This window comes from Pezoporus flaviventris, unplaced genomic scaffold (genome assembly GCF_033815535.1).
Source record: "Pezoporus flaviventris isolate CSIRO_AGI_PZ_B2104156 unplaced genomic scaffold, CSIRO_AGI_Pfla_v1 ptg000029l, whole genome shotgun sequence".
Taxonomy (NCBI): domain Eukaryota; kingdom Metazoa; phylum Chordata; class Aves; order Psittaciformes; family Psittacidae; genus Pezoporus; species Pezoporus flaviventris.
In genome coordinates this window covers 11,543,116-11,568,326 of record NW_026892577.1, presented here as the reverse complement: position 1 = coordinate 11,568,326, position 25,211 = coordinate 11,543,116, and the positions used below count along the sequence as shown (strand labels likewise).

The 25,211-nt window shown below is 56.9% G+C and overlaps 1 protein-coding gene across 1 annotated transcript in view; it reads left to right on the top strand.

The window, feature by feature from the left end:
• SLIT1 (slit guidance ligand 1) overlaps window positions 1-25,211 on the top strand; it is a 60,484-nt gene that overhangs the window by 22,440 nt on the left and 12,833 nt on the right. The window contains exons 5-14 of the mRNA XM_061459011.1: window positions 22,017-22,088; window positions 22,216-22,287; window positions 22,439-22,510; window positions 22,799-22,962; window positions 23,368-23,515; window positions 24,024-24,095; window positions 24,356-24,427; window positions 24,541-24,612; window positions 24,728-24,871; window positions 24,982-25,145. Coding sequence (XP_061314995.1) covers window positions 22,017-22,088; window positions 22,216-22,287; window positions 22,439-22,510; window positions 22,799-22,962; window positions 23,368-23,515; window positions 24,024-24,095; window positions 24,356-24,427; window positions 24,541-24,612; window positions 24,728-24,871; window positions 24,982-25,145 — 1,052 coding nt within the window. The remainder of the gene's footprint in view (window positions 1-22,016; window positions 22,089-22,215; window positions 22,288-22,438; window positions 22,511-22,798; window positions 22,963-23,367; window positions 23,516-24,023; window positions 24,096-24,355; window positions 24,428-24,540; window positions 24,613-24,727; window positions 24,872-24,981; window positions 25,146-25,211) is intronic.

The following is a 25,211-nucleotide window of genomic DNA, read 5'->3' as shown; positions in this document are numbered from 1 at the left end:
TCCTCTTGAGTGTTTGGGAAACAGTAATTTTGGGATCCTATGAGGAGGAGAGTATTAAACATGGAAAGCACAGGAACAGCACCCCAAAGTGCCTATCACCCCAGAGCTGAGAAGTCCTCCATCCCCAGACCCCCCTCCTACAACAAAACTATGGACCCAGGAGCCCTATTCCTGTATCGCCCCAGCTTTCCCATCCCCATATAGCGCTCAAAGGAGCTTTTGTCTGCCTCCAAGCCCCACAGGTGGGGGGGCTCTTCATCCCCCCTCCCTTACCCCTGAGCTGGGATGCTTTTTCCCAGGGGCCACTGTTAGCCCATGACTATGCGATGCAGGCTTGTGGGTCGCCTTGGCAACGGGGGCCTGGGGATGCAGGTTGGGGGTTGGTCCCATAGTGGGACCCTTATGGGATGTTTGCTCAGGGGCTGGTCCACGGCAAACACAGTGGAGATGCAGGATCTGTCCATGCATGGTACCTGGCATCATGATTTCATCCCAGGGATGCTCCACTGTGGCTCCTCTCCACTGCACAGAAACACTATTACTGCCCAGCAAGTACCCCCAGTTCTGTTAACTACTAATCATAGGGATGAAGTGTAGAGGGGCTGGGAATCTGTGCTTGTGGGGTGAACAGGAGTAAGCAAGCAAGGAGCAAGCAGGGGACCTGGCTGCATTCCCGGGACTCAGCGGCATTTCCAGCTCTTGCTGTCTGACCGGAGGCATTTCCACCTCCTGGCGTTGCCATCCCGCTCTGGCTCGCTTGTTCTCTTCCCCATGGACACAGCGGGTTGCTCATTCCTGCATCCTACGATTTCACAGCATCCCCGCAGCCGGGTGCTAATGAGATTAGACCCAAGCTTTAAGATGTCTCTCTCTATCCTTTGCCATCCAATTACACAGCCCGCATGGTATCTGATTGCCTGCGAGAGGGGAGGACTGGGGCTGGCTGGGATGGGAGAATGCAGCTGGTCTTTCTGGGTATCAGCCCCGCCGTGCCGAGTGGTTTTCTTTCTTTTCTTTTCTTTCTTCCTTCCTTTTCTCTCTTTTTTTCTACTCCCCCCTTGGCTTTGAGCTGCTTCGTTTGGCTTTTTCATTGCTTCTCGACGTGGCGGCTGGGCAGAATTTGTTTAAATTAACTGCTTGAATGGCAGTGTTTGTGTGTGTTGGTGGGGGGGAGCTCAGACAGCACCAGAATGGATGAGGGGGGATTAAAGGAGCCTAATGGGTTCCAGATGGGCATCCCGGACTGGGAAACACCCCCACAACCCCAGCTCAAGACGGGGGCCACTGGCAAGGAGCTCAGGGCTGGGAATCGGGATGCTACAGTGGGCAGCTCCCTGGTCTACTGCAGCAGAGCGGCTGCTGCTGCCACAGGAGGCACCTTCCCTGGCTGGCTTGGAGCTCTGGGGTGCAGCAAGCTCCGCTGTCCCCACTGTGGTCTCTGGGGACAACCACTGTGTTTGAGTCCAGCTTTTGGAGGTGCCTCAGCTGCATCGTTAGCTGACATTGCAGACACAGCCTGCCACAGTAGCACCACCAGAGTGGCAGTTTCTCCTCAGCAGTCTTGGTTGCAGTGTGAGGAATGATAATAGTCAGTCTCTGATGCCCTCCCCCTGGGCTCTAGGGTAGCTTGGGGTGCTCGCTCAGTCCAGTGTCCCCACTGCTGCAGACATCAGGGTCTCTTTTCTTACTTACAGATGGAAAACTGAGTCCCAGAGTCAGGAGCTTTTCCCGGTTGCATTTTCCAGTTCTGTAGGGATTAAAGACATGGGGACAGCCCTCCCTGGCTCTCCAAGGGCTGTGCCCCCATTGATGGTCAGATTTCTCCCCCAGACCTTCTGTATGGCGCTAAAGCTACATGTTTGCAGCCTCTCCTGTGGCAGTGCCTAGCTTGGAAGCATGTCAGCCCCAGGCGAGATGAAGCGTGCAGGAGTGAAGGGCTGCTGGGGAGTGGCGCTGCTGGCAGGGACCACAGGGTCATTGCTTTTGAGTTTTATTGGTGGCAGAGAGCAGGAGAGGGAATGAGCTGTGAGCTGGCCAGCTGCTGGGAATATCACCCATGCTGGATAGGATGGTTCATCATTTCACAGGGGATTTACACTTAGGGGAGTGGGCTGCGGAAAAGCCGATCAGGTTTAATGTGAGTGAGCATCGAGTAGTACGCTTTGCTACTAAAGCTTGAAAAGCCCTGTTCCCAGCGGGAGCAAGCCCTCTTGCCCTGCAATGGCTTTTTGCGAAGGCAGCTGTTTGCTCCAGCTTGTCTGGCTTCATCCAAGCGGATGGCCAAGCTGCAGGATGAGGACAGACCAGGACAGGAGACCCACAGCAGTGCTCCCAACCCAGGGCACTCCAGGCAGGGTGGCAGGGGTGTGTGTCTGGTGGTTGGGAAGCACTGGCCAGCCTCCCTCACCCACTGACCCTTGGCTGACGCTGCCACACACCCCACCCCCCCCCCGGCCCATCCTTGGCCTCGCATCCCCCTGCCCCAGCTCTCGTTTCCTTCCACAAATATTGAGAAAATAAACAAAGCAGCTGCAAGGGGATGTCCCTGCGTCCCTCTGCACGCAGCCGCCTCCCCGGGGAGCCGCGCAGGTGCTGACCCTGCATTCCTCAGCCCGAGGGTTAACCGGAGAGAAAGCAAATATTGGCTTCCCTGGGGGCTGCCCCAGGCTGTGGCCAGGGAAGCCTCTTGGCTGAGGAAAAGGGCTCGTGGGGCAGGCAGGTCTCCATCCCTGGCAGGGGCTGTTGCACATCTGGCTCTTCACCCTGGTAGCACAAGGTCCCCACCATGGTCTGAGCCTGCTCCTTGGGGCCAGAAGTGTCCTTGCATGGCAGGGACAGGAGAAGCCATGTGGGTGACAAGCTGGAGGGTCAGCCTGTGCCAGGCAGTGGCTGTGGTGGGCTGGGGGCATGGAGGTGTGCTGCCAAGGCTCCCCCTCTACCTGTCGCTGCATCTATACCAGGGGTGCATTTCTGTGCCTTGAGGAAATGAGGGCATGTGGCTGGAAAGGACTCATGGCCACCGCACCCATGTACAGTGCAGTGCCGATGGCAAGAGCCAGTGCTGCCACCTCCTGCTGTCACTGCCTGCCCCTCTTGGCTGGGCTCCTCACTGTGTGTGTGGTTTTGTGGCCCAGGAGCTGCTCCATGAAGTGTGGGACCTGTGTTGATGCAGGAGCCTTTTCAGGCATCCTTCTCCCTGGGGCAGAGTCTGACCTCAGCAGGGTCCAGCAAAGCGCAGCCTCCCTCTCCCCCATCCTTTAACTCCCTCCATCCTGGTCTTGTCTCTTAGCAACTGCCCCCAGCCAGGACCTGGGCTCTGTAGGGAGGGATGTGACACTTTCTATGCATCAGTCACTTTGCCACCTCTGGAGTGACACGAGGCCGTTAACCCCTGTGGCACTGGTTGGGCTCAGGCACAGTGAGCGATGGCAGAGCATCCCTGCGACGCCTTCGCTTGGGTAGCAGCCGGCTGCTCTGCCTCCAGCTTGACACCGATCCGCACTACAACAACGATCTGGGCTGCAATCAGGGAGGAATTAAAGGATAATTAATGCCAATCCACATGGAAAATTGCTCTCGTCAAACAAACCTGATATCATTTTTTTTGATGAGCTGACAAATTGGGTTGATAAGTAGCGACTGCGCTGACATGATATACTGAGACTTCTGCAAGTCATTTTACTCTTGCCTGGAGGATATTGCGATGAAAGCATTAATATTCCGCAAAAATCAGTGTAGCATTTCCGACAGTGTGCTTCATTGGTAGACTTCCTGGGGGAATTGGCAGCAGTCACCTTTCTGTCAGGGTGCAGTGGGGGTCTGATGATGGTGAACTGATGCTCACCATCTCTGCAGAGTTACGGTGGTCTTGAGATCTCTGGTGGCAATACCTTTTGCCAACCATCCCATGAGTCTCCTGGGATCTCATTGCCTCCTCCTTCTGCCCCATGCCAGCTGAGGGTGTGTGGTGTGCTGGGCAATGAAGGTGGTGTAGCCAGGGAAGAAACTAACTGCACCATCATAGAGCTTGGTCTGGGAGGAAACATGAGCTGATTGGTGAAAGGGGCAGGGCTGGTGCTGCTGGCAGGATACTGGTCCAGTGGGATGCTCTTCCTGGAGCACCTGTGCTGGAAAACATCCTCGTGCAAGGTCATGCAGCTGGGGAAAATTAATGTAGGTCACAGCTACAAGATGGGGAGCAGTGCCTGGGGATGCGGTTACACTGTAAAGGACTTAGCAGCCGTCGTGGCAGCCTGCTCTTGGATGCGGGCTTCCAGCGCTGCAGCTAGGGAGTGATGGATGAGCAGAGCACCTCTGGGCTTTGGGGAAGGGTTGCTCTTTTGGGGGGCAGCGGGGAAGTTTCCACTGAGCATCATTTCTGCTTTGGGGCTCATGGTTTAGAGAGATACTGGGAAATTAAAAAGTGCTCAGAGAGGAAGTGTGGGATAATTGGAGGTCTGGAAAACCTACCTCCCAGTGAAAAGAATTAAAAAGCTCGGCCTATTTAGTATATGCAAGAGGAAGTTAGGAGGGGTTTGTATCCCCATCTCTGCACACCTGTGTGGGGAGAAGTCTGATTGCAGGCACCTTGTTAATTTTGTCAAAAAAGAAGTAAAAGAGAAGCATCAGAAAATCATTCAGTATCTGGAGGCTGAGACCAGAGAAATCCAGACTAGAATGAAATTTGGCTTTTTCTCCACGAAGAGCAATTAACCATTGAACACTCAGATGGGAAGAGGTGAACTGGATGTCCTTTACAGATGCAGAGGGGACCGTGTTTCTTTTCCCAATGGTGAAAATGGGAAGGGACGGGGATAGAGAGGAATCCCAGGGAGAGCTGTATCTGGGCTGGGTGTGCAGAGGTGTCCCAATGATAAAGTGTCTTCTAGGTGATGGATGGCACCTCATCTGCTGCCCTCTCTGGGCACTGGGGACATCAATCCAGCAACTCCATCCCAGGCCAGAACCTTAATGGCTCACAAAGCCCCTAAGCATCCCTGCTCTGCAGGGCTGGCTGAGCAAAGGCTCTTCTCTCTCTGGGTTGATGCAAGGTGATGCCTGAGCAGGCATGTCTGCTGTTGGGGACAGGGCTGCTGGGGAGGTGGGGGGCTCCCAGGCTGCCCCCGGTGCTCTCAGCTGGGCTGGGGGAGATGGAGATCTGCTGGCGCCAGTCTTCCCACGCTCTCCCATGGGGAATGCTCAGGCGTGGCCTTCCCGACCCCTGCGCTGCAATCAAGTCTGAGCATCTTTAGTGGAGCTATATTTTACTGGTGCAGTAAAAGGGAAAGACAGCTTTGCTTTAATTTTATAAGCTAGAGTACCTTGCCTGGTTAGGAACTGGCTGAGCTTTGCAAGGGCTCTGGCTTGGAGTTCATTGGGCAAATAGTGGTGGGGGTTGAAGTTGCTATCTCTCCCCTGTGCTGCTCCCTTGCTCATCACAATTGCTCTTCTTCCAGTACCGCCATCTCTCAAAGCCAGGCAGGATTTGCTCCTCTCCTGTTCCCATCCTTTGCCGGGAGACATCAGCAGTGACCATAACAGGAAGGCCAAAAGGGAGTGCTCCCTGGTTGTCCAGCCACAGAGTTTTCCTGGCTGCTGGTCTCCCAAGATCGTGCCTGGGACAGTGAAAAGGCAAAAGCTGGCTGCAGCTGGGGATGTGGCTCTGAGCAAGTCCCACCCTGGCTGCACATTTGGATTCAGCTCCTGCAGAGTGGCAGGATGCTGTGGGGAGCCATTGGTGTCCCTTGAGCAGGGCAGAGTGTGCAGATGCCCCTGTCCCGTTGCAGGCTGCTGACCCCTGATCCCCAGGTTGTAGGAATGTCTTTACAAGCTCTGGGAATCATTGTGCTCCTGTCCTTGCAGCCTGCCGCTGCTCGGCCTGGGTTTTGTGCTCTTGCTTCTTGTTTTTCTCCAGCCCCTTTCACAAAGACACCTATTCTCCCCCTGCGCCCCGGGGATTTACACAGAAAGCTCACCCTCAACACGGCAAAAGAAAGGCGCGGGCGGCCCGGGAGAGGAAGCTCACACAAAATGCGGTGTGTGGTTCTTTGTGTCCCCTTTGTAATTCCTATGCACAATGAACTGCCCCGGCCACCCACCAGCCTTGGGGTACCCCCAGGTGCCCCGTCCTTCCCTGCCACACCAGGTGGCAGCAGGCAGAGCTGGGGATGCTCCTCACTGGGCAGCCAAGAGCGCAGCCTTTGTGCTTGGGAAAGGGGAAATTTGGGCAGGAGGGAGATCACCACGTTCCAGCAGCAGCAGAAAGCCCCCTCGCAGAGCACTGAGGAGGTCCCTCCGGCTGAGCACTTCCATCAGCCCCGCTCTGACGGCTTTTAACATGCTAATGACCCTCTCAAGAGCAGGAGCAGCTCTGTGTAAAACCCATGTTCAGGCCTCGGTCATGGACATTTGCTCGGAGACAGAGTGTTAAATATTTATCCTCCCCCCTTCCCCCCCCAGCTCCACAGGCATTAACAATAGCGATCCCAACCAGCCCCTTCCCCCTCGCCGGGAACATGTGGCTCCTGGACCATGACAGCGAACGTTATCGTTTGTACCTGTGAATTATTGATAAGGTATAAGATAGTTCTTGCAGTGAAAAAATAATGAGGGGGAGAGGCTGTTTGCAGCCTGGTGGGGTGGGTGCTGCTGCTAACCCTCTTCTGCGGGGGCAATATGGGCAGTGGGACCCCATTCCTGCTGGGCCACATCCACCATCTGACCGTGCTGGCCCTTAGCAGCATGCAGCCGGCACCGTGCTGCCTTGGTGCATAGTGGCTCTGCCCTTGGCATGAGTCTGGCTGGTGCCTGCCTTCCCAGGGGAGGTGGGGAGCTGCTGTCCCTCCTCAGCCCCATGCTGCGGCAGCCACCCCTTCACTGGGGGATGCTCGCTCGGGCAGCTGCCTGCAGGTCATGGAGGTGACAGGGATGTCCCATCTCTGTGGGTCGGCTGCCCACCCTGCGGTGCCTTGGTGGGGAAGGGGCAGGTACGGATGAGCCCTGCAGACACCATGGCTCCAGTGAGCAGATGGGGTTTTGCCTGGAGAGCCTCTCAGCTGGGAGGGCTGGGGGCTCGGGATGTCTCCAGGGGCTGGAGGAGGGAGAGTGCTCCTCAGTCCTTGGGTTTATGGCCACTGATGCGCGCTGTCCCAGTGCCCTAATCTGTCCCTGGAAAAAGGGAGATGAGGCTGTGGAGTGCCTGGAAAGCAGGTGGTGTTCCTGGAATGGTGTCTGTTCTCTGGCTTAGAGCTGAATTCAGTGCATCCGTCCCCTGAGTTATGGAGGTGAGAGCCTGCGTCAGAGATCCCCTTGGTCTCTGGTGGGTCTTGCTCTAGCAAGGCTCTGGAGTCTAACCTTCTGCTGGCACTGGGATGACCACACACACTAGCCAGGTCAGCCGGGACCTGGTCAAGACAAGCCTTGAAATCCTCTGAGGACAGAGGGTAGATTTAGCTTAGACATTAGGAAGAAGTTCTTCCCTGTGGGGGTGCTGAGGTGCTGGCAGAGGGTGCCCAGAGAAGCTGTGGTTGCCCCATCCCTGTCAGTATTAAAGGCCAGGTTGGATGTGTCTTTGAGCAACTTGGTCTGGTGGAAGGTGCCCCTGCTCATGACAGGGGGGTTGGAACTGGATGGTCTCTAAGATCCCTTGCAACCCAGATCAGGCTGTGATTCTATGCCATACAGGAGGGTGCAGATGGCTCGGGGAGATCTTGTCATCAGTGGAATGGGCAGTCTGATTAAAATCAGGGTACTTCCTTAAAGCCAGTTCAAAGCCTGGCTTTGATGTACTTAGACTCTCAATCCTGCTCTTCCTCACTGCTAATGATGTGGGAAGAGCATTAGTAGGAGAGAGGGCATTAGTGTGCAGAGCTTGGCCTGATCTGGAGCTACACATCTGTGTCCCTGGGCTGGGTGATGGGGCACCAGCGCACTGAATCCAGCCATGGGACAGTGAAGGCCTGGGGGGAGCATGGCTGGGATGAGGCTCCCTCCTCCCTTGCACAGAGCCCTTGCTGCACCCCACAGCACCAATCCTGCCCAGGAAAGGGCTGCCCAGACCTGCCATGCTCCAACATCAGGTGTTGCTTTCCCAGGTTGTGTCTGAATGCAGTGTTCTGGACTCCAGGGATGCAGGACGTGCTGTTATTACTGACAATGCAGGAATGCCTGGGAGGCACAACAGCCCCTGCCCATCACTTGCTGCAGGCTGGGCCATGGCAGGGAGCCACCCAGGCAACACTGCTCCCTGCATCCTGCCCTATTAGTGGCTCCCTATGGAGCCTGGAGGGACTGTGTGTCCCCCTCTGCTGCTCCCCAGGGTGTTGCATTTCCAAGTATACTGGTGTAAGGGTGGGTGAGAAAGGATACTGCTGGGTCAAAGGCTTGAAAGTGAGAATTGAGTGATTAAGAGAGCCCTTGGTCTGCTGGTGCTCCAGCATCAGGAAGTGTTATTCCGAAGTACAAGCTACAGCATGGGAGCCATAGTGAGGAAGGAGCTGCTTACAGCTCCTTGCTCCTGGTGCAGCAGAGCATCCCTGAGCTGGTGATTGATCCCTCATCTCCCTGCTCACCCTCCCACTCCCTGACTTGTCTCCAGTTGTGCAGCAAATACAGGGCAGACCACTTGGATGTCAACTTTGAAGTGTGAATTTCAAACACTCCCTCTATCCTCATCCCCTCTGCAGTGTCTGACAGGAGGCAGAGGCAGTGGCAGGAGCACCAGGCACATGAAACAGCCCTGTTCAAAGCCCAGTTCCCACTTGCAAGCTGAGTTAAGTTTGCAGGCAATTACCCAGTGGTGTTCCCTGCCTTCCCTCCCAGCCTTTTCCTTTGCAAACTGCCTGCTCTCTGGCTTTGCTTTTAGAAGAGCCTGGCACCAGAGCAGATACAGCTGCATCAGGCTGGGCTCACGCCTGCAGGTTACAGTGGGGATGCTGCAGCCCTCCTGTGCCCCATCCTGTGGTCCCCATGTGCCTGTGTTGAGGATCAAGGCACAGAAGCTTTCTGTGCAGGGGCAAAGCATGGCAGCAGTTTGGCCTCATTCAGAGCTGACACAGGAGGATAAGGCCAAACCCAAGCCCTTTTCTTTCCAGCTACCTTGTGACCAGTGATTCGGAGGAAACTCCCTTGCCTCACCAGAGGGGTGCAATGAGGAGGGCTCACCCCGTGCTGGATCCCATGGTCCTGCAGGATGCTCATGTGCTCAGCTGGGGCTGTCTGTGTGCAGGGGGAATGCGGCTCCCTTCCCCTTGTGAGGCAGAGGCAAGACAGTGTGTGTGAACTTGACTTCACAAGACATCAAATGCGCTGCAGTCGGATGGAAATTGGTTCTCGGAGCTCCTTTCTTCTGGCACTGAGCAGCTCCCCGCTCCCGCTCCCCCCTTGGCGGGTGGATGGGCTGATGATAGGAGGAAGCGCCTGCTCCCCTCCGAGCCATGATGCCTGGGATCTCATCTCCAGGCTCGCTGACAATTTGCATTAATGTTTACTTAACTAACCAGGAGCCCTCTTACATCCCACCCGCCTCGGCGGGGGAAGTTGCACAGCTTGTGGGGGCAGCAGGACCATCAGAGGCATTTCTGGGCTGCCTCCCTTGTGCTCCAGGAATCTTCAGCCCTCAGAAACAAACCCTTGTTGCCAGAAGAATGGGCCCTTCTCCCAGCTCACTCAAAAAGATGTCCCAGATTCTTGCCCAGCCAGGGCCCTGCGTTGTCCCTGGGCAGGATTTCAGTGGGCGAGTGGGCTAATTTGCAGCATTTTACATATGTAATATGTTGACATGAATGCTTTTAAATCCCTATGATATTTAATTAGGAGGCAGCTTTTGGTGTATTAGGCGGGAATGAGACTCTCTAATTAGTTATTGGTGATTTCATAGCCGTGAAGGTAATTAAGTTAAGTAAAAGCTGGAGGCAAGCTCCCATGCACGCATCCGCCCCATGTTGGAGCTGCTCTGGGATGCAGCGGGGTCAATGCCAGTTGTCTGGCCTCAGAGCAGTGTTTACCCGTCCCGGGCTGCTGTGAGGGACAGCCATTCCCCATGACAGGGACCGTGCCCAACCTGCAGTCCTGTCTGGAGCAGAGCATCTCCCACCGTGGTCAGGACATGTTCTCCAGCCACCTCCCTTGGGGCTGACATGTTCTTGAGCCTGTGATGTGTTTGTCTCCTGAACCTGGTATTTTTAAACTCAAACTGGAGCTGGGATCTGGCAAAATATGAATCATTCAAGAGATGCAAGAGTGGGCAGAGTCCTGGGCAGACTGGGGTGTATTTATAGCCCACAAGTGTTGGAATTTGACTGTTTCTTAGGGAAAAAAAAAGAGGTTTTCAGATCTGGCCATGCTGAGAGCCCTGCTACCAGCTCTGCAGGGCCTTAAAGATACAGGTTTATGGTAGCATGGAATGGAGGACAAGGGCCAGGCTGTGCTACACAGCCCCTGCTCGCCTCTCCCATTGCAGAGGACCACGCTTGGGGCCCGACCCCTGCCCTGTGCCCACGCTGTTTGCTCAAGGGCACTGACATGGGCACATGCATTCGACTGGGGGTTGTGGAAGCAGCTGTGGCTTGGGGTAGCAATGCCTGGAGCTGGCCATTGCAGGACACTCCATGCCACTATCATTGCTACCACTGGGGGTAGCAACACCAGCAACATGGGTGGCTCTGGGGGCACCAGCACCCAAAGCTGCTCCTGTACCCTAGCCATGCTGCCATGTCCTTGCACCAATGCCAGCGACAGATGGCACATATCCCTCCCCAGGCTGCTCTGTGTTCTGCTGCATCCCATGTTGGGTTCCAGCCCCAGTGAGAGATGGGGCTTACAGGCCACCCACCTCCCTCCGAGAGGGCTCATATCTGCCTGGCTGTGCTGGCATGGGTCTCTCCCCCTTTGTGGGGTTTGCAGGCAGAACCCCACTGTTCAGGAGATTTCATTCCCCCTTTAATCTTGGCAGTTGGAAGCCAGGGAGCCGATAATGATGCAGGAGTGTAAATGTCAGCAGGAAACCAGCTTCAATCAGAACTGTTAAAAATAAACCTGCCAGGCCTGCTCTGGCAGGGGCAATCAGCCTCCGCAGCTCCTCTCTCCGGGTCCTAGAGCACGAGCTGCAGCCATGCCGAGCCGCACCAGGCCGCTGGAGCAGCTGTGCTGGATGCTGGCTGCAGTGCTGGCAGACCCAGCCCCAGCCAGCAGCTCCACTGGGGCTGGGAAGAACAAGCCCTGAGCCAGGCAGGGTGCAGGGCTCTTCCCTTAGCAGGAATCCCCACCGCAATCCCATCTGGGCTTGGGCTAAGTTTGAATTGGAAGAGTGTAGCATGGGAGAGGGGCATGGATGAGAGCTGCTTCTGCTTCCATAGGGATCGCTGTGAGCTGTGTGCTCTGGTGTAGCATGGGTGATGGTGGTGAGATGCTCAGCCTTCTGTGAAAAGCCTGTGGCTGTAGCTACCTCTTGGGACATGCACAGCTTACCCCTTCCCTGCTCTGCCGGGCTGTGGCAGGAGATGCAGACATGCAGATAACACAGCCCCTGGGTATTCAGGCACATCCACAGGCTCTTGGGGTCTCAAAGCTGGTGTCCCCACCTCAAATGAGATGCACTTGTAGCAGAGACAGGAGCTATGTTGTTAACCTCAAAGACAATTATGCTCGGGGCAGCTTGCAAAAGGATGTGGGGCTGCTCCACCCCTTTGAGCCTTAACATAGTCTGAAGGACTGTGTGAGACCAGGTGCCCATAGCTCAGGACTGGGTCTCCCTGACCTATGCCTTGTGGTCAGGCACTGGTGCCAGGCTCACTGCTCCTCTGAGGCTCCACTGGGGAGAGGCAGGAGGAGCACCCAGATGTGCCTCTGACAACTCGTTTCTGCCTCCCCGAAACAAGGAGGAGCTGTAGATCCCCATCACAGTCAGTGGGCAGCAGTGCTGTATGGCCGGGGGCTGCAGCCACACTAACTGCCTGCAGGCAGAGGCTTCCCCATGATGTGGTTTTGTATTAGGGATTCTTCACAGAACCTGTCTGTGCAGAGCAGCCCTGCGGGCTGGTGCAGCTCCCTGTCCCCTATGGCATGGCCATAGATGGGTACTGCTCCCCCAGACCCTCTCGAGATCAATGCCACTGGGGCAGGGATAGCCACAGCCTGAGCCAAGGCTAGTGGCAGGGCTTTGCTGCTCTGCCAGCAGCTTTTATCCTGGCTTTGATGTGTGCCACATGGGATGGAGTCTCTTTATCTGCCTGTTGGGCTTTTCCTGCTCTGTGCCCCTGTGCTCAGTTCCCATGCTCGGGCACTCTCACAACCTCACGATTGCTCTGCCCTGTTTCCCACCCTCGTTTCCCATTGGACCCTCTTCCTATCAGGGCTGTTTCCTCCCAGCCCTGTGTAAAATCACATCTCTTTCCAGATGCTGGGCTGGATTTGAGCTGTTCCCCTGGCTCCACCTTGGTTGCCAATGGGGGCTGATGTTTTTCACCCCACAATGCGTCTCTCACCTCGCACCCCAACCCCAGCTCTGTGGTCGCTCCCAGGTGCTTTCAGGAAGCCAGGCTATCAGATGAGTTTTGCCCCTCTTAGTGCTGGGTCTGTGAGGAGCCTGAAGGACCCTTTGCTATACCAGGGCATCTCGCCAAGTAATTCCAGCTGGGTCTTACAAGGTTCAGCATCAGTTTCAAAGCATCCTCCAGGCCAGAAGGAGTTTGCTTTAGCCCTTTCCAAAGCTTGGACCAGGGTTTAGAGTTGTTATCCCAGGAGGTGCAAAGCTGAGGATCAGATTCACAGATCTGCTGCATCCCAGATCTGCAGCATCGCTCCTTGGCTTGCCAGCCTGTGCCAGATCTGGGACAGCCGGGACGCAATTCTCAGCTTGGCTCAGCCTCATTCACACCTCGGAGGAATCCAGGAGGGCCGGCAGGGCTGGCTTCACACTTATTAGCAATTAAAAGCCTCAGAGCCTGGGAGTCCATTGGCTCTGAGCTCACCAGTGCCGCAGACCCAGGGGCTGAGCCTGCTAACAAGAGCTGCAGCCAGCTCCCCACAGGGCTCAGGGCTGGCCCAACAGAAGTGCTATTTGCTTTTTCATTTACACCTTGGATGGGTGTTGCAGCCTGGAGTTCAGGGTGTCTTCTTGGGCGTGAACTGCCAGGCAGGGAGCACACGCTGTGTGCTGGAGGGTGCGAGGCTTCATGGCATTCAGAGTTGGAGCCTGGCACCTCTCCTGGCATGGCACAGCATCTCACCCAGCAGTGCTTTCTGTGCATAGGATTGTGTGGGGTGAAGGAGGACTGACCCTGTCCTAAACTTCCTGGGGCTGTGTATGAGGATCTCATTGTGGCACACTGCTGTCTGCTGGAGGTAGAGCCATGCGTGGTCCAGCAAATCCCCACCACCACTCCCTAGCTCTCTCTGTCCCAAGACCTGGAGCTGCTAGGCTGTGGTACCCTGATTTGCTGGGTGGCCTGGGATGTGCTTTGTCCTTGAGCACTGGGATGCTCTGCTGTGGGTAGTGGTTGCCCTCTGCAATCAGAAAGCAGTGGGGCAGTGAACCATGGGGGAGGCTGGTGGGGCTGGGGAGCCTGCCATGCAGCCCTGGGGAAAGGGACGGCACTGCGCCTTTGTTTTGCAGCACATCAGGAACATGCAGGGAATGAGCTGGGGGATGCAAATGTGAAGCAGGTAGGTACGCAGGCTGGAGGGTAGCATGGGAGCTGGAGAGGTGGTTTGGTGAAGGGTTTTGTGGGGATTTGCCTTTACTAGACAGTGAGACATAAAAGGAGGGAGGAGAACAAGCAGCTGAACACCAGAGTGGAGGGGGCTTGGAGATGGTAAACATGGATGGAGAGAAACAGTGATGGGGACACCGGCTGGGTGCCTCCCGGAGGCTGTGAGCCAGGCAGGTGCTTCTTGTAAAACCCAGTGTCCAGCCAGACACTTGCTGGGACAAGTGTCCATCCTTGTCCCAGGAGGGGACAAGGCCTCATCCAGAGGTCGGTGGAAGCTGGGGAACACACATCAGCAGCACAGGAGGAACCTTGGCAGGTTGTGTTCTCCCGGCTGTGCTGCAGGGCACTCTCCTGCCCACCCCAGCCTCTGCCAGACCACGGAGCACCAGGCACAGAGGGTGTTGCGGCTCTCCTGCAGAGCTTCAGGATGCTGGGGAGCCGGTGGCCATGCCTTAGCCTCCCGTTCCCGCAGATAATGAGGTTGCAGGAACAAAGGGACAGTGTGGGGAGGGGGCGGTGACAGGCACACAAGGTTTGCAGCTTGTTATTTCACTTGTGTTTCCATTAAAGCTGCTGCTTTTAACTTGTTTCAATCTCTGAAGAGGCTCCAGAGTGGGTGGCAGATGCTTTACTCCCCCTCCCTCCTCTCTTTTCCTTGGCTATCTCCCCTTGTTCCCATAGCATCACCTTCCCACTGAGTCCCGCGGCTCTGGCTGTGCAGCGCAGCCCACGCTGAAGCCGCTCCTTGTCGGAGCTGGATGGGATCCATGGGATCCACCACACAGGCGCTGCCCTGCGCAGGGCTGCTCGGCAAAGCCTGGCTTGCAATGCCTTCCCTGCGCTCATCATCCTGCTTGTGATGGATGTTGCATGTCCCCAGCTCTCCTCATGCCCAAAGATGAGGGGCTGGTGTCACCCACCATGCAGGCATACATGTGCCCCGGCATCCCTAGTGCACCCATTCAGCATATGGAAGCACTGTGGTGATACAAGCCACTAGCGCTCGGGTAAGGACAGTGGCCCAGGTCATGGTGTGGGGCAGCAATGTCCCTTTGAAGCTGCTGAGATTTATGTGTGCCCTGAAATGTTCTGCTAAATCAGCATCACCGCCCTGGGGCTGGGATTCTTCTCACTAACTGTTGCCATGAGCATATGTTGCATTTTACACATGCTCTGCTCGGCTGTCCAAGCAACAAAATCCTCCAGCTTTAATGTTTTGGGAAGCATCTGCATCTCCCAGGAGGGAAGGGACCGGGGCCAGAGCCTGGGGTCAGCACAGCACTTTGGGAAGCCTTTCCTGGCAGGGGAGCAGTGTGAAACATTGCTCCTTGATCTGGCAGTGCTCAGCTTCACTCTTCTCTGTTTGTACATGGTGGCAGAATTTGATTTGGCTCGTGTCACCGAGGTTTGCGGTCTGAGATGCTCAGCACAACATGATGTCTAGCAGCGTGTTGCCTTGCTCCCATAAAGCATTGTTTTGTATGTATGTATGGGCCTGGCAAGGATGAGCTCTGATCCATCGGTTTCACAGGTGCTGTGATAACAAGATTTGATTATTTATTGCTGCTTGGACAACAATATTGGGTCTTGGTGGATGTGACCTGGTGTGTCATCCTGCCCACCAAGACGTCCTGAGGACTCTGGTCTCTTTGGAAGGACTGTCCGAGGGCCAGGAGTCTCATCACCCCACCAAGGGTTGTGTGTGAGCAGGTGATGGACATGACGCGGCTCTTGCACAGGGTTAGGGACCCCCAGGGCCAGGCAGCCTGTGTGACTCAGAGCACAGACCCTGCAACATGCAGGTGGAGACATGAGCTCTGCTTTCCAGCTGGACGGGGGTAGAGGCACTCATGAAAGTGCATATAAAGGACAAACTCCCCATGCCACTCAGCAGCAACCAGACCTGCAAGGGGCAGGAGGGGCCAGCGGTGGCTTTCAGGCTGCTGTGGTGGCTAGAAGAAGGATACCTGGATCTCTTCATCTCCAGGACTCCCTGCCTTTGCACAGCCCTTCACTGTGCCACAGAGATGTCTCCTGTGCTGAATACAGATTGCTGCCACCATCCTTGCCCCCTCTGGCTATTCCATCCCTGCTCTGTGCACCCTTGTCCTCAGTACCCATCAAGGCTGCCTGTGTCGGGAGGCAATTTCTGTGGCTGCAGGTTGCGGTCTCCCACAGCACGCTGCAGGCTGCAGCACCCGGAGCCAGGAGGATAATGAGATCTTAATAGTCCAATTATACCCCATCGATTTACTCAGCACGTAATTGTTGGCGGCTGGGGCTGCCTGATGAAGCGCTCGCTCGGCTGCCAGTGGGGAGGGCTGCGCCGCACCGCCCAGCCTCGGATGCTCCTTGCATCAACCAGCTGCTCCTCCTTGAACGGGGGGCTACAGGAGCAGCCCCCCTCCTCGACTCGCTGGCCTCACAGCCCAGAAGGGGCAGGGACAAGAGTGGCAGGCAGGGATTGGAGTGGGACCCCTGGCACCCTGCCCTGGTGGGGGGCTGACCGCGGGTTGACATCCCCCCTGCTGCTCTGGGAGCAGAAGGATTGCGCGTCTCTGCCTGCCACTAAAACAGGCTGACAGGAGAAGTGACTCCCGGTGGGTGACCGTTCCTGCTGGCTGAGCAGGGCTGAGCCATCAGCCGTGTCTGGCAGCCTGCACCAGGCAGTGTGGTGGCTACCAGAGGTGTGCTCAGCTGGGCTCCTGGCAGCAGAAGCCAGCTCTCAAGCATCCACCTGCAGGTGTTCCTTGCTGCAGCATGGCACTGCAGGTGCATCTCTGTGCTTTTCTTCTACTAATTTCCATTTTGAGCTTGTTGTGGCTGGGAGTCCCGTGGACTAACAATGCCTCATTTGGAGGAGTCTCTCTTAGCTGTGATTTTAAGCCTCCTGTTGTGATATTGCTGGTCATCCCTTGTTCTGGTGTGAAAAGCAGTTAATAATGTTCCCTTTCCCCATCACTGCACTTCTTTGGACTCTGTCCCATCTTGTCCCATTCCCTTTCTGGCCCTTATGAAGTGCCATTTTCACGATCTCACAATCTCTTTCCTGAGTGGCAGTGGCTCACACTGAGCCTGCCATGCTACACCCTGGCTTGTTTGCACCATCAGGTTCTGATGATGCACCTTGTCCTGCACAAACACCATCAGCCCCAGGGGCTGGGGTCACAATAAGTAGCAGACAGCAGCAGGCAGAGCGCAGGCTTCCCATGACATTGGGGATGGGGTGGGAGGTCTGTCCATCCCCCTTGGCCAGGATGGAGCTGTGCTGGCAGCTGGGCCAGTGGAGCCCATTAAAAATCAAACAGCCTGATGTAACGCTGGGTGCATGCTGTGGGAGCCTGAACCTGACACAGGGCCCTCTCACACTAGGGCTGGGGACCAGAGCAGGTGACACAGTGGATAAAACCCTGCCACGTTACCTTTGGCTTCCTGCTAATGCTGCAGCAGGGAAGCTATCCCCAACTTCCAGCAAGCAGCTGCCCTCCAGGACACTTCTCCTTGGGAGCTGAGTCCTTGCAGCATTAGGGACTTGTGTTCATCACCTCGAGTGGCTTCTGCGGCTGGAACACATGGGTGACTTGTTTCCCCCGCTGTGGGTGCTGAAGTAAATAGGTGCAGCTGCTCCTTCTCTCTGGTGACAGACAGGAGTGCAAAACCCCCATGGGGGCTCTGGGCTGTTGGCTACTAATGTGAGTGCTGATTAGTTCTATTGATCTGCATAATGCAAGAGTCTTTCTGTCCCTTCACACCCACCCTTGACAACTGTCAGGTGGTGGTATGAGCAGCCGTGCTGGGGCTGCCCCATCTCTGCCCGTCTGTCTGCCCTGGGCAGGCTGTGCTGGGACAAACAGCATGCGTGGGGCCACCTGAGGGACACCAGGCTGCTTAAGAGCTGATGGTGCCATTCTCCTTGCTGGCTAGTCCTTGGCAGGCCCTTTGGCTTGGGGAACTAATGGCTGCACCCTGACGTAGCCTCCTCTGGCACAGCACCAGTGAGGTGAGGCTGACATCTGGGAAGCACCTACCCCAGCCCAAAACACTGGCGCTGGGCTGAGTGGCTTTGGTTGTGAGGGCAGCTACCTTGACTGCTCGAGAGCTGGTGGATGGTTTCTGTGGCTGAGCTGGTGTCTGAATGACTGGTGCTGGTGGAGCAGAGCTGGGCCATAAGCAGGGGCCTGTCATACAGTTTCATCACATCAGCTGGCAGCAGCTGAAGGGTTAATGCCTTTGACCTGATACAGAGTCTGGGAGACCCCTGGATGCTGTAATGAGATTCCAGCATGGAAGCTGGAGAGGAATCGGAAGAGGCGAGCAGCCTGCTGCGGGTCACCCCCCTGGAGCCAGCAGCCAGTCCTGGGCATGCGGGTCCCTACGGAGTTGTCTCCACAACCCTCACCGGCGCTCTGGGACAGGACACGGGCGGCAGCTTTGGCCTGGATGTGGCCGCCGCGGTAGCCGCTGCCAAGCCGTGCTTCCCGGCGAGGGGAACGCCGTGCCGGAGGGCTGCCAGGCCGCCCCAGCGCTCTTGGCAGCCGGCGGGGGGCTCGGAGGATGCGGGGCCAGCGCCGCTGGGAAGCAATTACCTCCCCGCTGCGTCCGGCCCTAATCCCCTCGCACGGCGCGAGGAGCCTGCTCGCCAAACAAGGCTCAATCAGGTTAAAGTGTGAAGTCAGGATTAGCCGAAAGAATGAGAGCGTGGTAATAGCCCCGGCGTCCCCGCCTGGCCGCCGCAGCCCCGCTGCGGCCCCCTCCTTCCCGCCCGCCCTCCGGCCCGCCGGGCTCTTGCCGGGGAGATTAAGGCTGCCGGGGTTTGTTTGCCTGAGTGGGCTCCCCACTGGGAAGCGATGTCGAACAGTTTTGCTCGGGTGCCCCGCTAAGTGCCGGGCAGGGCGGCGCAGTGGGGGGTTGGCTCCCGCTGCAGAGCCCCTGCCAGCCCCGGGGAAGCCGTGTCCGTGCGCCTGGCTCCTAGCCGAGGCTCCCCGGGTACCGGGGCGGGGGGCAGGAGAGCCAGCACCGGGGGTATCTCCTGACCCGCTGCAGGTCGTGCATCAGCAAACATCATGCTTGCAGCGGGAGACGAGATCTGAGCAGGGAAGTCTCCAAAACCCCAACGCTTGACTACTGCTGCCCAGCTAGGGAGGGAATTGTGTGGACATAGCCTGGCCATAAGGCTTTTGGGGGACATGGAAGGAAAAGTGGGCACCATCCTCCCCATTGCACAGCCATGGGCTAGAGCTGGACTGCTAATTAGCAAGCACATGCTGGGTCAGAAACCCCTGTGGGAGGTGAGCCTGGGGATAGCAGTGTCCCCTATCACCTCTTCATCCCTTATCATCCTCCCCTCTTTGCAAGCCCAGGAGTATCAGAGCTGTCTGCACCCTGTCTTGTGGGGGGAGAAACTCCAGCTGCATAGCTGCATGGTCCCTGTTGCAGAGGGATAGGGCAGTGGATATGTGGATACACTGGCTGCTTGAATGTCTCCTGGATTCAATAGCCAGAAACTGTTAAACTTGGAGCTTTAGGAAAATTCCTGGAAGAGAATCAAGAAAAGGCGGAAAGGGCGGCTGTGACAACAGGACAAGGGCTGCTTTCCTTTCCCCTCCTCTGTCTGTGCCCATCCGTTGACTGGTCCTCAGCAGAGCTGTTGGACCTGTTAGTACTTGTGGTCACTGCTGCAAGCTGGCACTCTGCATGCGATGGCAGTGACTCGCTTGTACTTGGCAGGGTGTGAGGTGGCACCGGCGCAGCAGCCGAGGGTGCTACAAGCTGCATGTGGAGCGAGGAGAAGCCGTGCCATCTGCTGTTTCTTCCGTGCCAAAGTGTAAAGCAAACATAGCTGGGAGCTATGAAACACCAGGAGGGAAGGGGCCGTGCCTTCTTCCAACGCCGGGGCAAGGATCCTGCAGGCAAAGCATGTGTTTTGTCCTGGTATTGTCAGCTGTGTAACCATGCCGGTGATGTAAGCCCAGTGCCAGGCCCTCTCTGAAACCCTCACATCCAGCGTCTGTCCCTCTTGGCGTCGGTACCCCCAATGGCAGCACTTCATCAGTGGCTGTCACAAAAAGCTGTGAAGGGGAGAAGCCTCGCAAAGTCAGTTGCAACCTCCTAGCAGCGTTTGCCTCGCGAGCTGTAAGTGAGCAGCTTGCAGACAGACGCCTGGGTTTACTCCCCGGGCGCAATGGGACTCCCATGTGCTGCGAGTGGAGAAACACGAGCGACGTTTCCATGAGGGAACCAAACAAGCTGCAGGCAGGGGCTGCCTGGGCAGGCAACAGTGGAGCTGAGAGGGGGGTGCAGAGCGCCAAAGTCTGGTGGGTGCTCCCATACTTAGCTCCATTGAGACTGGTTTAATGTTGGAGAGCAGGCAGCTAAGAGGGAGTGCAATGCATTGCTAGGAAGAGTGGTGAAATTCATCTGGAGTTTTCCAAAGGGTTTTCTAGGGGCTTCCTTCTACTAGGACCCAAAAGGGAAAAGGAGTTTTGGGGCAATGCTACGTTTTTCTGGAAGGTCAGTGCAATTCCTGGGGGTCCCTGGGCTCATTGCGACTCCAGCAGAGGATGAGAAGGTGTTTGCTGGTGTTTTCCTCTGGAGAGTGCAAGGCGACCTCAATCCCTTTGGGCAGAGCAGGCAGAGCGGTCAGAGCAGGCAGCGCAAGCAGAGTGGGTAGTGCAGGCAGAGCGGTCAGAGCAGGCAGCGCAAGCAGAGTGGGTAGTGCAGGCAGAGCGGTCAGAGCAGGCAGCGCAAGCAGAGTGGGTAGTGCAGGCAGAGCGGTCAGAGCAGGCAGCGCAAGCAGGACTGGCAGCGTGGTCCGAGCAGCGCGGTCAATGCTGGCAGCGCAGGCAGCGCGGTCCGGGCAGCCTGGCAGTGCCGCCGCGCGGGTAGCGGGGAAACTGCGGCTGCTGCGCTCCCGGGAGCGCGGTCCCCTCCAGGGGCGGCATCTCCCTTCCTCTGCCCCAGCAATGGTGCTTTAGCGGCCGGGTTTGGGTACCCAGGAACGACGCAGAGCCATGCACCAGCCCCTGCCCGCTGCATACGGCGCTGGAGCGATGGGAGCTATGTGGGAGCTCCTTGGTGACTGGGCAAGCCCACTGTCCTTGGGTTTTCCTTCTCATGCATCTGTGCATGCAATGCTGGTGCTTCCCTCTGGGAACATTACCCCGTTGTGGCAGTGAAGCTTTTGGCTGGGGTGAAGTCCTGATTTGGAGACCTTTAGGTCATTTGCAAGCAGCTTGTTGGATATACTGAGACCGTTTTCTGGAGCAAATGAGGGCATGGAGGGTAGATGCTGTGCCTCCATCCTGACCCAGCACAACTGCCCAGGGATATCAATAGTGTACAGGCTTTGTGGTGAAGCAGAGCTGGTGAGCACTGAGTGTGAAATGCTGGCATCTGGTGATACCCCAAGCCACCTCTCAGGCTGAGATGATTGCTATCTGTGCTTAGTCTTTGTGGGATGCCCTTGTCCTGCTCCTCACTCACCCATGGATTTGCTGCATTGGACAAAATGCTGTTTCATGCCTCAGTTTCCCTGTGCCCGGGGGGAGCTGTGGGCTGTGCTGGCATGGGGCAGTGGGCATGCAATGCAAGTACCCCCTGAGCTTGGAGGAGCTCTTGGCCCTTGGACTGGGAGAAAAAATGGTTGCATGGGAGACATGGGGCACAAATCGGGGCACCCCAAGGATGAGGTGACTTAAGCCAGTCTATCCAGACCTTACTTGAAATAAGATTATTGATCTTCATGGTCATTAAAAGCCAGCCCAAGCATGGTGGAGGATCTGACCCACTGCCAGCCCTGCAGCACAGAGCCTGTGTTGGCCCGGCGTGCCCCGGCATTGCAGAGCAGGTAATTACACAGACAGTGCCGTGTAGTGATGAAGTAATTAATGACCCTATTATTTGTGCCCTCTGAAGTGCAGGGCAGGCTCCATGGGAATGCCTGCTGGAGCCGCTAAGTGTAATTACCAGTTAATCAGCAGGGCCCTGTAATTACAGCAGTCAGAGGGTATTTAAGTACAGAGGGTTCTCCCGGATCTGTGCCCTGCTGCTCTGCTTCTCAGAGCTGGGGACAGCAGTTCCTGGGGACCCCTGGCCACTTGAGGCCACCATGGATGGAGTCGGCCTTGCCTCAGGCCAGCCAGCAGGGCAATGGGCAACCAAGGACCTGAGGCCAAATTACAGTTTCCCAGAGCCCCAGGGGGATCACTGAGTGCTGGGGCATGCCGCTGCCTGTGGACACCCTGGTCCCGAGGGGCATCGTGCTTTGCAGGCGCTGATCATATTCGTCTCTGTGTCCTTTTTCTGCAGGGACCTGAGTGAGAACTTCATCCAGGCCATCCCCAGGAAAGCTTTCCGCGGGGCCACCGACCTCAAGAACCTGTGAGTCCTGACAGGGATGGGCACAAGGGAGTTTGGGATCAGGTCCAGTGGCAGGAAGCATCAGGAGCCACTGGTCACTCTCTGCCTGGGCTGTCACAGTAATGCTCCCTCTGTCTTCCTCCTTCAGGCAACTGGACAAGAACCAGATCAGCTGCATTGAGGATGGGGCTTTCCGTGCCCTGCGGGGTCTGGAGGTCCTGTAAGTGGCCAAGAGCTGGCTGGAGCCTCCAGCATGCAAGCCCCATGTGGGGTGAGGGTGTCCCTGGGTGCTCCCCACTCACAAGACACTGCAGGCACGCTCCCATTTATGGCCTGGCCACCCTGACCTGTCCCCCTTTGCTTTCCTGCAGGACCCTGAATAACAACAATATCACTTCCATCCCTGTGTCCAGCTTCAACCACATGCCCAAGCTGCGGACATTGTGAGTGATAGGGCCGTGGGGGTAGCAGGAACCCCCTGGGCTGGAGTAGGATGTCCCCAGCTCTGCTACTAGTGCTGGCAGCATCCATGGGGAGGGGGTGGAGATGACGCTCCTGCAGTGTATCCCCAAGCACTACCAATCTAGGTGGCCTTGGGAACTGGCACAGATGCTCTCAGGCTCCTCTGTGTCCTCAGTGTACCTTTGTGCTGAGCCAGGCTGGGGCAGCTGGAGGGCAGTGGGGTGTTCAGGAGCTCTCCTGGTTTCACTGACTGCCCTGTCCACCCGCAGTCGCCTGCACTCCAACCACCTCTTCTGTGACTGCCACCTGGCCTGGCTCTCACAGTGGCTGCGCCAGCGCCCCACCATCGGGCTCTTTACCCAATGTGCTGCTCCAGCCCAGCTCCGTGGTCTCAACGTGGCCGAGATACAGAAGAACGAGTTCAGCTGCTCCGGTGAGGGGGACGGGAGGCAGTGGGTACCAGGGCAGGGACACGGACTGGGGGGACAAAGCCAATCCCATTGCTGCAGCCCACCTCCACTCTGCCGCATGCCCCAGCTCAGAGCCTGAATGTATGCTTTGGGCTTGGCTCGGGTCAGCACTGTTGCTGGTGTGGGGACACCATGGGGACACCACGGGGACACCACGGGGACACCACCACCCTACCAGTGTGACAAAAGGTGCATCAGCCAGTGCCTTTCACATGGGGTTGGGGTGCACCAGGACTGTGCACCCATTCAAAGGTGCTATGAGCTGTCCCAGCACTTCGAGCTGTTACCAGGCTTCATTCCTTGGGGTGCTGCCACCCATCCACCTGTCCCAGCTCTTTTCAATTCCCATGCTGGTTGCTTTCCCAAAGGACAAACAGACTCTGCACGTGCCCAGCTCTGCAGCTTGTCCTCTGGCTCCTGCCCGGCCATGTGCACCTGCAGCAACGGCATCGTGGATTGTCGGGGCAAGGGGCTGACAGCCATCCCTGCCAACCTGCCTGAGACCATGACAGAGATGTGAGTATGTCACCACACCATCATTACTGGCTATGGGTGGCTGAAGGCAGTGGGGACACGGGGGCAAACCCCACACTCAGCCACCCTGCGGGGCAGCAGGCCTTTCCTGCCCTTCTCCCATGCTGCCCAGGTTTAGCCCTGGATTTAACTGCATTAAAAATGTAAATAGAGAAATAATCTCCTTAGGGGAATCCAATTATGGTGCAAAGCCCCTGCTGGGATGGCATGCAGGGCACTTGCAGGGTATCAGGTGCCCCCAGACCCAGGGTGCTGGGAGGGAGGAGGTGCTCCCCACACCCCAGCCACCACAGTCCCCCCATCCATGGCACCCCTCTCTGATGGAGAAAGCCCAGATCACAGGCTGTAAGTTGTCCCTGGGGTGAATGGTAACACCCTGGTAGGGTAACTTACTGCAGGCTTGTGGCTCTTGCAGCTCTCCAGCTCTGTCAGTGGGGTGCTGTGATTCAACCAGCCCTACAGCCCTCATCTGTCCCCCTTCTCTTTGCAGACGCCTGGAGCTCAATGGAATCAAGTCCATTCCCCCAGGTGCCTTCTCCCCCTACAAGAAGCTGAGGAGGATGTAAGTGTGCAGCCCTTGCCAATTCACCCTGAACCCCAACACCCTTCACGCCCCTGCCGTGAGCCCACAGGCCCTCACTATAATGGGCTTGCGGCACTTGGTGCGACATGAGTGCCCCACGTGGCAGCACTGGGATGGGGCCTTGGATGCCCTCAGCTCTCTATATTGGGTGCAAGGGGTGGATCCCTGGGCCCAGCAGGACGGTGGGGGCATGGGACAAAGAAGAGGGGACCAGGCCACATTCTCCTTTTGGTTTTCAGAGACCTGAGCAACAATCAGATCTCAGAGATCGCCCCTGATGCCTTCCAAGGACTGCGCTCGCTGAACTCCCTGTAAGTGCTCCGAACCAGGGTGTGTTGGGTGGTGTGGGGTGGATGTGACATGCCCTGAATCATGCCCCACACCACTCCCCCTCATGTCTCTCACACCAGTCTCTCTCTCCCAGGGTGCTGTATGGCAACAAGATCACAGACCTCCCCAAGGGTGTCTTCGGGGGACTTTTTGCCCTGCAGCTGCTGTAAGGCGCTGGTGGCTGGGTGGGATGCTCTTTGGGGACACCAGAAAGCAAGTGAGGTCTCCAGAGCCCATGGTGCAGTGAAGAGGGTCCTCAGGATCACCTTTCTCCGTGCCAGGCTCCTCAATGCCAACAAGATCAACTGTGTGCGAGCAGATGCCTTCCAGGACCTGCAGAACCTCTCACTGCTCTCACTCTATGACAACAAGATCCAGAGCCTGGCCAAGGGCACTTTCACCTCCCTGCGGGCCATCCAGACCCTGTGAGTACCCACACCAGCTCTAATGCCTGGGCAGGCGGGAGCATGGAGGGAAGCATCTCTCTTGGGTAGCCAGAGCTGGAGCTGGTGGTCACCCACTGTCTGTGGTGCAGGCACCTGGCCCAGAACCCCTTCATCTGTGACTGCAACCTGAAGTGGCTGGCAGACTTCCTCCGTGCCAACCCCGTTGAGACCAGTGGTGCCCGCTGTGCCAGCCCCCGGCGCCTGGCCAACAAGCGCATCGGCCAGATCAAGAGCAAGAAGTTTCGCTGCTCGGGTGAGGGCCATCCCTGTGCTGTGCTCAGCCCTGCCCCAGCCCCATGTCCATGTGCTCAGGGTGATG